The sequence below is a fragment of the Zeugodacus cucurbitae genome, chromosome 5, assembly GCF_028554725.1.
Source record: "Zeugodacus cucurbitae isolate PBARC_wt_2022May chromosome 5, idZeuCucr1.2, whole genome shotgun sequence".
NCBI lineage: Eukaryota > Metazoa > Arthropoda > Insecta > Diptera > Tephritidae > Zeugodacus > Zeugodacus cucurbitae.
The window spans coordinates 3,179,186-3,193,284 of NC_071670.1; the positions used below are offsets into that span (position 1 = coordinate 3,179,186).

A 14,099-nucleotide genomic window follows, 5' to 3' on the forward strand; every position below is an offset into this window, starting at 1 on the left:
GGTGTAGTAAAAAATAATAAGAAAATAAACGTCGTAACTGTAGTGCGAGGATTTCGCAAGAAGTAATTAGAAAAAAAATTATATAAAAATAAATTATAATATTTTTTAGAAAAAATAAGTTTGCTTGTCACAGGAGCGGCGCCGGTCAACGCTCGCTCGGTTCGATTTCAGTTGCGGCGCGTTTACTTTATTTAGTTAAAAATATATATTTTTTTATTTCTGAAATTTCTTCTTTTTTATCTCTATAAATATGCTAACAATTTTTAATTTATTCTCAAAAGATAAGAATTCTGTAAATATAGAGAACTAATGTTGGGTTAGTCACATTGAAGTAGTATTTTCAGTCTATGCAATTGGGAATTACTCTGAGCTGGTACCCGCTGCGCTCTCCTATCTGAATCTCAACTCATTCTTTCCAAACGTTTACGATCATTCAACTGCGGTAGAAGTCGAATTAATGATGGTCCATGGTACGGCCGCGGTCTAATTCGAGAGCTGTCCTGTGTCATTACCATAACTTTTCATTTTAAAACTTTCAGAGCTCTTGCTTAGTTCAGGAGTTCACTCAATCAATTTTTCGTTTTTTCATCCTTTGTTTCGTTTCCTCCGTCATAAGTTCAGAACTTAAGAACTAAAGCTTCGATTCTTCTTCTTAGGGATTGGCGCTGGCTTTTAAACCTTAAAGTTTCAGTTAAAAGTAATTCTGAGCGTAGCAGAATCGAGGTACATTGAGACTCTGAGATACATTTCCACCGAGTCGATTTTTATACAGTAGAAGTTATATCACTCTTTGAAACCCTTAATATTGTATGATTATGGTAGATAAAAGAACTTCAGATACCTCACCTAAAAGAACAGTTCTTACGCTACTCATTCCTTCAAACCCATCCGCTCGATCCTTTCACATCTTCCCGATCATATTATATTACGAATTTCTTTGAATGGAGCAATAAGACCCATTAGCTTTATTTTCAAGGTCTTATGAATAGGTTCGTTCGTTTTTATTGGGATGATATTGGATGAGATATTATAAAATCCTTGTAGACTTTATTCGGGAGTTTTCTAATTGTTTATAGGATTATTTTCATAATTTGTGATACTTCAGTGTGAAAAACTGGGCCCAAAATGTCGAAATTTTTTTCATATTTTATTTTATATAATATATAATTAATATTTAACAGGGGAGAGCTTAAGCTAAATTTCTTAAGAGTACCGGATCTTCATTGGTATATAAGTACATATAGTTATTTATATGTTTATATATATAGTATATATGTATGTACATATTTGGCATGTAGTCAAAGTGCCCATAATCAATTTCGCACATGATTTTTGTGAACTTGAGATTTCATATTTTCGTACGGAATTTTTTTTTGTATTTCTTTCATGTACTTCCTGTGTGCGAAAAACAATATCAAGGCTTTTGTTTTTGCTTTTCTTTTACAAAAAAAAAAATATAAAAATAAATCATACAAAAATATGTATTAAAAGAAATCATTATTTTCTTCTGACGTGATTGAATAAGACATTCTGTATATTATTTCTATATAAAAATAATTATAATCGTATGTTTCTTATATAAAAATGATTGTATTAAAAATGAAAAAAAAAAATCTGTATTCTTCTCGAAATGGCACTGTGATCTTGAAAAACATAGTTAGACTTATATTTTTTTGCAATAAATAATATTGGAAGCTGAGAAGACGTGCCGGCAAATTGAGTTCTTAGCCATGAAAAACATAGTTAGACTTACTTTTTTTTTACAATAAATAACATTGGAAGCTGAGAACACGTGCTGGCAAATTGAGTTCATTAGCATCAGTTTTTGTGTTTGGCTTCGAATAGTGTTCTTTATAAATAATTATGTATATATTATAACCTCAGATATTCTCCTTGTACAGTTTTCTAGTCATCACTCCTTGAAAATCGCTTTTCCCGAAAGAAAATCTGAACCAATATGCATGCGAATGCTATATAGCATGCCTCAAGTATTTTTACATATAAGTTTTTACGTAGAATTCTGTCTTTCATATATATTATATGTATATAAATTTGTACATATGTATTATCGCCCTATTCGTATAGTTGTGCAATAACAAACAAGATTACTTGGCATTTTATGCATATATTTTTTGCTTTTGTTTGTATTTTATTTGTTTTATAGTGAAATATATTGATGATTGCTTTAACATATAATATTATTCATAAATATCAATTAAAACTAGCTTAGCTCAACAGAACTGTACCATTTAAAACTATAAACATGAATATTTATAGAAAACTGGCCGTTTTGAACGCAACTGTACCACTTGTAGGAGTAAAATTATTTTCAGAAAATAGTGCTAGTTTTGAGAAGTCTTATTAGACACTCTAAGCTGTTACCGATAGTGTATGGTGACTTGGGGAGGCTTAATTTGATCGAGCGCATACGTACATCTCCGTTTTCAATACAATCAAATCTATGCAACCGAGAGTGATTTAACTGTACTTAAATTCGACTTCTTTTTTTGGTATTTATAGTTCGTTTAAACAGTTGAAACCCCTAAGTTTTTGTCAAGTTCTGCTCGCTTGGACATTTCAAACTTTAATCCTGCACCTATACATTTGAGTTAAGGACTCCGCTATATCGTTTTGGTTTTCTTATATTTTGCTTAATCTGCTGGGATTATTAAGCTTTCAATTATTTCCACTGCTCATTTTAAACATTCAAACTTTGATCTAAGTATTTCGATCTCTATACGTTTAAGTTAAGGGCTCTGCTATATTATTTTGAGTCGATTTTCATACATTGGTAATAAAATGTTTCTGTGGAATATAACGATGTCTAAGAGTGGTTCAACCCTTGCTCTAGCTGCTCAGTTTAGTGACCTTTAATCAAATACTGATATTAATTTGTTTTTTAGTCGATATTGTCCTTTAAACCCTCTGTTTTTTATCATCTAAGGTGAACTTCTGTGCTGAAATGTTTAATTTAGAGCTTAAAAGGAGCTACCTAGCCTTTATATACAGCCTAACCTCGCTAGATTCCTCCGACAGATTCGTTATTTTGGCAGAGTGGCTGTCGTATACTTATGTACGACATTATCGGATTATGTCTTCACTTTCAAACAGTTTGGCTAATGCAATTTCCATAATCCTCTTTAACCACTTAAGCTCGAAAAAAATTAAGAAATAAACAAAATTTTGCAAACTCATCACTTCACAACTGTTAAGCGTATCTATCATTCATATTTGCTGAATTCATCGACTAAACGCAAAATATATCAACAATATTATTGCTAAATAGAGCACGAAAGAGACAAATGACATTGAAAATTCGCTTGATAAATGACTAAGTATTAGGCTGTTAACAGAGTGTGTCTCTAAAAAGTGTTTTTTTTTTTACTTCAGTGGAGATTATTCTAAATGTGTTTCGAAATTTGCGAAGAAAGCGTGAAAGCGAGTATTGACCATGAATTTAACTTGGAGAGAACGTATTTTCAACTTAGGATCCGTTTTTATATCACACTCTCTATAGTTACCTTAATATACTCAGTATCATTTTCTTAAAATTCGAAGTTTATTTACCTTCGCGTGTTCATATATCTCATTTATCATGCACTGTAGACATACTGGACGATATTCCCAGCCTAATTTGCATTATACTTGCACAGTTTGTCTGTCTAATTAGCACTAGCCGTTTCGGTGGCAGATGTTATATGATAATATGAGCCTATAGTGACGTCATAAAATATATACACTAAAAGCTTTAGCAAACATTGAGTGGACTGGCGTACTAATGAAGTTGTAAACACTTTTAAAATGTAAACAAATAATAAGTTATTTATTTACATTCATATAAAAAGAAGAAAAAAAATATTTTTTTTTTAATTTCTTGTTAAATTGTTGTCAAATCATGACATAATTATTGGTGAGGGCGTATAATTGTTGGCCTGATGGGCGGAACTTCCAAAGAGTATATCTCTTAGAATATTACTCGGTTTGATTTGATATTTTTGGATAATGTTTTAAACATATTGTACTATTTAATAAGACAATAACCCCTTCAAGCAAGTATTGTTAGGCTTTCAGAAGTCGGTAGAATATGTATAAAGGCTTGTGATATGCTTTTTTGTCTATTTATATAATTCTTTGTTGAATAAAATAATTTTCTTTTCTTGATTAATGTCATTATCAAGATTAATTATCTTGATTAATGTAATTTTTTGACTCATGTAATTCATTGCGCGTATAAACAGCGCCTAACAGCTGTTAGTTATCGACTTTCGATATTAACTGCTTTTAAATGTACACTGTCATCGCCCTTGAAATTGCGTAAATTATATTTTCAAACGTGAAACAGATTTAATTTGTCATTTCTATTCATTTTAAGCAAGAAAATATAAACTTATTTGTGCTCAATGTATTACTAAGCCATATTTGCATATCTACGTGCTCTTTAAACACCATTTTCAACGATTTCTTAAATCACGAGTGGGATATTGTTGTGATTGTGCATTAACTTGTTGTCTTAATTAATGGCGTATTAAAAATCACACCAAAGCACACTGCAAACACCATTTTCATATACATTAACGCTGGCAGGTCAAAGTTCCATACACAACAGCTGGGTATCGAACAGCTCAGCTGATGCGCAACAACGTCTAGCCAGCAGCCTGGAGGTGGCAACTAAATTTAGTCACACCAGCTTCTCCGCAATAAAGTCAACAATTTTGCGCTTCACTGCAGCCAGGTAGATAGCAGCTAGCTCAGCAGCAGCTTGTTAGTTAGTACCTATGTATGTACCTGACCATATAGCGTAGTGTAGTGTAGTGGTGGTTGCTTGGTCGAAGTGCTGCTTGCTGCCAGACAAAGCCAAATGAAATTTATTGCAAACTAGACAAATGAAAAATGAAAAAAAAAATAATCCAAATAAAAAAATTTAAAAATGTTTGAAAAGGTGCAAAAAAATAAAAACAACTAAAACAAATGCCGCATAGTGTTGCACATAGGTGTTGCGCTGCTGTCGGAGTATGCACTTCGGTAAACTTAATTTAAACTGATAGCTGTGCATTTGTAGTGGCAAGGGTTGGAGAGGCTGTGGCAGACAGCGCAGGTTGTTGCTTTGGCTGCTGCGAAGTGGCTGCTATTTTTTAAAGCGTTGTTGCAACATTGTGGCTCTGGAGATAGCCAGACCGGGATCTAGTCAGCCCAACAGTCAGACCAAACCAGTTTACTCAACAACACTGCTTGATTTCCACAGTTATCGGTGCAGTACAAGGGTTCATTTGGCGCGAATGCCCAACAACTCCAGGTAACATTGGAGCCTTTACCAGCTTTTCAGCTGTTCTTTTTTCTCGTTCACTATATTTCAAAGTTTTTATTTCCATTCTCGCTACATGTTTGCTTACTTTTAAGGATAATAAATTTTGAAAGCTATATATTTGCCATGGCACTGTGTCTGTGTCTGCATGCATGCATGTTACCGTTACGCTGCTCAAATCAATCGTATAACTGTTTGTGCTTGTGTGCTGGTATGTTTGCAGTTATGCGCTTCATCTCTATCTCTTTATTCAAGCCGGAAGTGTCTTCGGTCTTGGCGTTCCGCCACAAACTTCCGCTGTCGGTTGATTTCGCCGCAGCTGGTTTTATGTCTGGCTGCGCTGTGGCGGTGTGTTTGTCTGAGTTGTCCGGCATTTCGTGATATTTTTTGTTTGTTTTTACTTGATGTTTGTGCACAAAGTATTGAATTTAAAGCGGCACTTTAAGCATTAAGATTTGGAACTTATGAATTCGCAATTTCCTTAAGCGTAGTTAAGCTGAGGAGTAGAGTCGGTTAAAGTGAATAAGTGAATAATAAAAGATAAAAGTGTGAGATTTAAATGTTTTTTGTGTGCTTACTTGCATTTTTAAAGAGCTGTAGATTTTGATTTGAAATTTAAAATTTTTTCATATCAGGTCTAAAGCTTATTTCTTTTGTATTGAAATGAGTGACTCACAGTCTAGAGTATAGTATAGTATAGACTAACAGTTTATTAATTTTTTTTTCTCAATTCTGAACTCAAACTAGGTTAGGTTTGTAGGCAGATCTCTGCAAAAACAGAAGATCTCACTTAGACAGCCTGGCGTTGTCCATTGTGGTACCAATAAAACTCCCTGTGGATCAAAGACCTTTAAGATTCAGCAAAACGCTTGGAATTCGTTACAAATTTCTTAAGACGCCTTATATCGATTTTAGCCAATTCGCTGGGATCGCCGAAAAAGGGCCTTCCGAGGTGTTCCAACCTTAGTCTGGCAAAAGCTGGACAATGAAGAAGGAAATGCTTAGATGATTCCATCTCGCCTTCCTCCATACAGCTTTCGCAACTTGCATCTGCCACGATCCCAAGTCTCACCGCATGGGTACCCATTGCACATTGTCCAGTAAGTACACCAATGATCGCGCTGAGATGGATCTTGCCCAGGGAAAACAGTTGAAAGGACCGCTTACGCTTCATAGAGGGCCAAAAGGTCCTCGCCACTGCACAAGTACTGGTAGTTGACCAGCGTTTGACGAGCTCATGCCCAGTCTGCATGTCCAGTGCTATTGTGCATGTTGACCATCGACTACCAACGCGCTCCCATTCCGACGTCAATATAGCTAGGGTACCCTCCCTTACAAACTTGTCCGCTATACAGTTACCAACGATCCCGCTGTGACCGGGTACCCACACTAGTCGGATCGCAAAATAGCTGGAAGCTATTGATAAGGATCTAAGACACTCCTTAACTAGCCCAGATCGGGCCAGACCCAACCCTACTCTCTAACTATTTTAGATTTTTTTTTCAAATATTTACTGTCTAACATTTTTTCCGTTTTTATGAATTTTTCGACAATCCAAAATACGCATGGCAACCCTAACGAAAAATATTTTCTAAGCGGGAGGCATTCAATACATTTTTTTATCATATCGCCACTTGAACAATATTCCGACACTCATACGCCCCCACCGACCGCGCAACACATGTGCCGTACAATTCGTGTGTGCCAATCAACTCTCTGCAAGCCACAGCATTTTCGGGGTTGATGATTGCTGCTCCAGAAATTGCCAAACTCTAGTTTATGGTCACTTGTGCATATTTGCCTGAGCGATTTCAGAATTTAACCACTTTTCCATCGAAATTCATACAAGTTTTCTCTCGCTTTTTATTCTTTTCATACAATTTTTTTTACAAAAAATTTTGCTTCATATACTCATATGAATATAGAAAAGGGGGAAAAATCATAGGTGAATTTGGCATGGTTGCTATTGCAATGCATCTGCATGCTTGCATGTTTGTTGATGTGTGTGTAGGCATGCATAGTTGAGCAGTCAATGTGGAGAGGGCTCTTAGAAATGTACTTAAGTGGTATACGGTTGTATGGACATATATAAGTATGGAAAGTAGTTTGGGGGGAAGCTTTCATGCTTAAATCATAGTAGCTCCGTTTAGTTATGAAATTTTACCAAATTTTAAAAGTTTTTGAAATCTTAATTTTTTTCGAAATTTAATAAAAGTTTCTGGTAAACTTAAAAAGTAAGAGTCGTACTAACTGCTTCTAAATTAATTCTAAATTGATGAAATTAAACTAGTTGATAACCACTTCAATTCAAATTAGTATCGGTCTGATTTCGTAGAAACTAGTTTTATGATAATTTTTCAAATACTCCTCCTTTAAAATTTACTGAAAAATCTAATAAAATTTGGATTTAAAATAAACTAGTTCCAAAAAAATCGTATCGAAATTAGGTCTAAAAACATTTTCGAAACTAGTTCCCAAAAAATTATTTCGAAACTACATAGTTTCGTAACTAATTGAAATGTTATGTAATGTGTTTACTTAAAATTTCCATTTGATAATATTAATATTACAAAAACAAACATTAAAGCAATTTTTTGGAAATTTCAAAAATTTGGAAAATGGTAAACATTTCAAAATAATATGAATTGCTATTTTAATAACAAATTTCAAAGCTTCATATACATATTCAATGCAACCGGAAAATTTTAAAAATAAACGGACTTACAAAAGTTATAAAAAAAAAATAAATTTTCAATTTTATAGCAATATAAAATGAAACTAGTTACAAACTGGTCTATATCAGACTAGTTTCATAATAAATTTTCGAACAAAAATTCGAAAAATAATTACAAATAAATTAATAAAAAAATGTTAGATTATTTTTTTCCACGTTAAACAAAAAGAAATTAAATAAAAATTCACAAATATTAAAAAAAAATTAAAAAAACATAATTAAAAAAAATTTAAAAAAAATGAAATATTAAAAAAAAAATAAATAAATATTAAAATAAGAAAAAAATTAAAAATATAAAAAAAATTAATAAAATTAGTAATAAATAAAAAAAATTGAAATTAAAAAGAAAATTGAAAAAAAATTAATAAAAAAAAAATAAAACTAAAACAATAATTTAAAAAATAAAAAAAAAATCTAAAAGAAAATTGTGGTCTTTTAAAAAATAAAAAATTAAAAAAAAAAATTGAAGAGAAAGTTTAAAAATTATAAAAAAAATTAAAAATAATTTTAACTATTTTTCACTACTCTGTCGATTTTCCTACCGGGTATGTGTGCAACTACTAGCTATGCATATGCAGTATATGTGGCACCGCAGCTCGAGTGGTCAGCTCATCTGGCTGCTTAAATTTGATTTATTATTCGTTGCTAAATTCACATTTTTTGAAGTAAAATGACCGCAAACAAAATGAACAAGCAGAGAAAAGTAGCAGAAAAGATAATAGAAATTCAAGAAAGTTATAGAAAAAAAGTAAAGAAAAATCTGTATATTCTGTGCAGCTTATACGATTTGTATGCATATTTTTCTTAAGTGGACTGTAGACAGCAGTTGCTGTGACTGCAAATATTAACTGTCACAAATTTTATGAATTTTTTTGCTAAAATATTATTTTAAATTATTTACAAATATATTATAACAGATTTTTTTTTATTTTTTATTGCAATTTTAACCCCTTATTTATGTAAAAATAAAAACAACAAATCTTTGTAATACGTTAATTTCACGCTGCGCTAGCTAGCTGCTGTGCATACTAACTGCGCGTCACACACATTAAATATTTGCGCTTTGTTTGCTCGCATTGCCCGCGTCACGCCTGAAACTATGCAACGAACGCATTTGCATGTAAATTAGCGCCAGCGCATATGCAATGTTTTGTGCGCATTTTGCGTTGCTTTTGTTTGCACACTTTAGCCGGCGTCGCGATTTGCGGAAACGCGGAAACACACAAAATTTTCTAAGCGTAAAATTTAATTGACCGAAACCGAAAGTGCATTCCCGCAGCTACTAAGCTTATTTTTACTGATGACTGCTGCGGCTAGCGTTATTTTTTTTCTTCTCACCCTTTTCGGGTTGCGTATATAAGGGGGTATAAAGTGTGTGCGCGTGTCGCGGCTGTTGATAGCTGTGTGTGGAAATATATTTTTGTTGTTTGTTCTTGTAAAATAACAAATGCGGTCTAATTTTATGGTTTGGCGAGCTGATTAAATGAGACTGAGCTGCGGCAAATGAGATAAGGGAATGGTGATAAATATTGTAAAATGATTCACAAAAATCCCATAAAAGTCATGAAGGGAGACTACACACGCTTTAAAATGAGTTTTTGAATTATGTGTTTTATCTCTGAATGGCTCACAATCATAAAAAGATATAGCCCACACAAGTATCCAACATCCATCCGTGCCCGCAACAGTCGGGTTGACGGAACCGGAATTAACACGGAGGGCAACTAAAATAAGAATTCAATTTATATTTATTATCGAAGTCCCAAGTTCTACTGAGGTTGTGTTGTACTGTAGTAAGATAGTGGATCGAGAAGAGAAAAAGAGAAAACTCAATCTATCCCTTCGACGACAGTCGGGTTGACGGAACTGGAAGGGACACGGATTTTGAGATTATTTGCAGGAAAGAGATGTACTATAGACGCTTTTCTGGTTGGAAAGTATTTTCGTCTGAGATCTCCGCTAGTTTTGACGACGTAAATCTTGACGTCTTACTGCGGGTCTTTTGTTTCTGTCGAATAAATCGGTTAGTCTTCCTTCCGAATAGTTGAAGGGATCTTAGTTTGGCGATTCATCTCCGTAACTGGGTTTCGAACTGAACGACGCATTTTCTCACTGTTTTGGAAGGACTTCGTTAGAAGTGTTTGGTATCCAGATTCTGGCCACATTCCCAGTTGTTTTTTAAACGTTTAATTGTGTATTGTATAGGATTTGTGTCCATTCTTCTTAGTATCCTTCCGGAGTTCGGCTTCAGTGTCGACTGCGCCTCCCTGTTTTTGAATCACTTTGAGTGTGTACTTACTATGGCTAGGGTTTGGATTTGGTTCATATATGGATGAGTTCATTAGCGAAGGTTGAGTTCCGCTGACGTTAGGTAACATTCTATAGAATTATGTGTAACCTTGAGATCATTAATAACACTTCAAAAACCTTGATTCCACATCCAGAAAGTTTAGTTTCTCACTTAAATCGGATAATCTAGTGCGTGGGCTGAGTTTCTTTAAGCATTTTCAACTTTAATGAAGACGCTCTGGTCCAACATATTTGCTTGTAATAAGGACTCTTCAGCATGTTCGTTTTAAGAATTGATGCATTTCTTTTCATTCTGTCCATTTAACCTATAACTTCTTGTGAAAATATTTCTATTTGCCATATTGAATTTTGAACTTTTATTTACCGTTCTACCATTTACGGGATGGTGTAGCCTTAAATGTTCGCATGCGAAGCAATGCAGTTAAGCGCCAACGCGCAGCACCCAGTTGGACCACGCCGATACTCCGATTCTCCACAGAAGAGGTGCGGTGAATACTGTGGGGCAAAAGGCTTGCCGTGTGCAATTGAATGCTGTGAATATGTGTGATCCGACGCTAACAATATTGAATTTGTAGTGGCAGCAGCAAATACCTACATCTATCGTTGAGAATGTGAAAAGCAAATATTTTTCTGCGCTTGTATGCCGAGCCAATCGAGCTGAAATTGTGAGTCCACAAGTGGCTGCAGGCGGCACAGCGGCGATGTCTTTGCGTTGTGTTTGTATGTATGTCGCTAGGGTGTTTGTTGCAGCAAATGCCGCCAATGCCGCCAATGCTTCGTACATATTTTTTATTCGCCTTAGCCGATCCCATATCCTGTGGGTATTTCAACGAATTTGTTATGAATTTTCTCGTGAACTAGTACATTCGTGGCTTTTATGGTTGCATAGGAATTCTACTTGTTTGTACAGTTTATCTTCTGCAAAGCTGGCTTGCGGCAGATATTGACGTGGAGAATTTAAGTTTGGCCAATAAAAATCAAGGAGGTGTGCGGGTTAGCAAAATATTGCTGTATTTTTAATCTTGCAAAGTTTTTCACAAATATTTATCAACGCCACACATACTTACATACTTACAGAGCTTATAGCCTTTTCTAAGAGAGCGACAACTAATCTATTTTTTATTTAATTAGTAAATAAATTATTTTAATTTATTTAAACTTTTTTTTATATATGTAAATCAGACAACTATTATATTGTTATTTGAGCTTCTTCTTTTTGCTCACACCATTCGTGACGCTGCCCTTCCTTTTTACCACCCGCGCGCGTATCCTTGAGATACAGAATCTCACCATAACTACCCCGAAACCTACCACAACTGCCGCGATCGCCAATAACAAACTCAACACATCCAAAGACATGAGCTGCCAACGCGTCAAATGCACCGCCGGTGATTGCATATGTTTCGCGCCCTTGTGCCGCAGCACATAGTCTACCCACCAGACCACCGATTGACGCGGTGTCATCGGTCGATCGCGGTACACTTTCGAGAAGGCGCGTATCGCTTTTGTATACTTCGGATTGTTGATCACGTCTTCGATGGCACGCCTGAAACTGTCTTCAGTCAATTCTGGGTATTCTAAATACAGACCAAAGCCTAGTTGCTGCAGTTCCTTCAAATTTGCGTGCTGATCAGCGTAGAATGGTATACCCACCATGGGTACGCCATGATATTCCGACTCCACCACGCTACCTTTCCCACCATGTGTAATGAAAAGTTTGACATTTGGATGTCCAAGTATGTCGTCCTGTGGCAGCCAGTTTTTAATGATAATGTTCGACGCATTGCCTGGGCAGTCGTTTTCATCCCATTTCCACAAGACCTTGTAAGGCAACTTGGACAATACATTGAAAATTATACGCGCTTTATCTGCCTTTAAGAGATCACCACGTACATTGGTACCTAAACTGAAGTAGATCACACCCTCTGGTGAGCCATTCAGCACTTCGGCGATATCGGTGGGTAGTGGATCAGGTTGCTCTTTGATTTGTATACCACCTATTTCGATGAGATTCGGTACGTTGGGACGTATGGGACCCTGTGCAAACCAGTGATTAGTGAATATTAAGGCGACATTGCGACGCGCTTCAAGGAAATTGGGGTAACCGCTGCTGACGGGGAAGTTATAACTGAAATATAAATAAATAAGCCATTCAACTTTTAACGTGCTGATAATACTCAAGATTTGCAAATTGTCTTATCATCTATGTAAACACTCATTTTGAGAAGTGAGTCGATTCTTTTATCTCTCAAACTTCTATATAATAAGCATTCAACTCACCTATAATGCGTTTGCTGTGCGCTTTCCAGCAACGGACCCATGACAAAATATTCATAGAGGTATAAGAGATACGTTTGTAAACGCGCCCAAATGTCCATGGGTTGCTTCAGACCACTGAGCAATGTCGGAACATACGCGTGTTCGCTAGGATTGCCGATCATTTCGTTGAGTGAAAATATGGGTTGTACCATAAAAGAAATTATCACCGGACAATCGAAATGCGCACCGAGTCCCACATGAAAGTCATTGATAAAATAGCCCAATAACAGCAAGTCGAAGGAACCCGCCCGGTGTTCACGCAAGAACTGCTGCATTTCCGGATGCCATAGTGTTCTATTGTTCATCTGCGAGGCTTCAGTTACCAAATGCGGATATTTTATGTAGAATGGTGGCGGATCGTTGATAAATTTATCCATAAAAGTTGCGGACAGCAAAGGTGTCTCGATATATATGTATTTGTATGCGGCATTTGGATAAGGATTTGGTTTGGTCGCGATCACCGTTACATTGTGTCCGGCGCGTGCCAGTGTCTCAGTCAGTGCACAGTGTATGATCAAATGCGATTGACTCGGTGATGGGAAGAAGCCAAGTATGCGCGCTGCATCGCCAGCTGGTACCAGAGAAACGACCGCAACTAAAGCGAATACACCCACGTACGCGATCGGCCACTGCATAGTGTTGAATTTATGTTTCAGAAATATTAAGAACTTGTATTTGTTTGTAGTTTAGGAATGAATTACACGCGAAGACTAAACTCGCCGGAGCTGTGTGCTTCCATATAAATAGTTTCCTTTGATGGGTACGAACAAGGGGCGGAGTATGGTGTATTTTGGTGAAATTCTATTGTATGTGTTGTGTGCGAAGTTCTTAAAAGTTTGGGATTAGTTTAAATACGCGCGAAGATTAAGTATGTGCGCCGAGATAAACCTAGAAGCGGGTTCTAATGATTTATTGTTCCTATCTAACTTTCCTATCGGACTAGTTATATGATCGCCACTGTATATCTGTGAATATTTAATTGTACTTAGATAAGTTAACGAGCAATGTTTCCCTGACAAAACCATTATTGCTACGAGCAAGAGCTACTGGAAAAGAAAACATCAATAAAAGAAGCAGACATGCATATAAACTGAATTCTTAGCTAAATATGAAGATCTGTGAATGTCATTAGAAAGGAAGAAGAAATGAATCAGTGACTTGCTCAACCTATTAATGATTTATGGAATACAGAATAGGCCAGGCAGAGGTTAAACCTGGAGATATCATCCAACGCAGTCAATCGCCAACGTCAGGTCGGTCGGAACGCGATTTTAGGAATATCTACATATGTACATTTTACCGATATTGACCAGTTTGTAACCGAAGCTTTAACATGAAGGACATTCTGTTCAAAGTCTTCCTGAGACCAATATTAAATTTATAATTAATTTCGTAAGTTCATCAGAGATTTATCAGAGCGCTCTAAAGTCCTTA

General features: G+C 35.6%; 2 protein-coding genes across 3 annotated transcripts in view; one reads left to right on the forward strand and one right to left on the reverse strand.

Moving 5' to 3' along the window:
• The window catches only part of LOC105208692 (protein suppressor of forked), a 47,512-nt gene that overhangs the window by 18,063 nt on the left and 15,350 nt on the right, over positions 1–14,099 (forward strand). The window lies entirely within an intron of this gene.
• On the reverse strand, positions 11,460–13,390 carry LOC105208685 (UDP-glycosyltransferase UGT5). The gene is made up of 2 exons (XM_011178675.3): positions 12,627–13,390; positions 11,460–12,474 (listed from the first exon to the last, which is right to left on the reverse strand). The coding sequence occupies exons 1-2, from the start codon at positions 13,298–13,300 to the stop codon at positions 11,544–11,546; spliced, it is 1,605 nt and encodes a 534-aa protein (XP_011176977.2). The 5' UTR covers positions 13,301–13,390; the 3' UTR covers positions 11,460–11,543.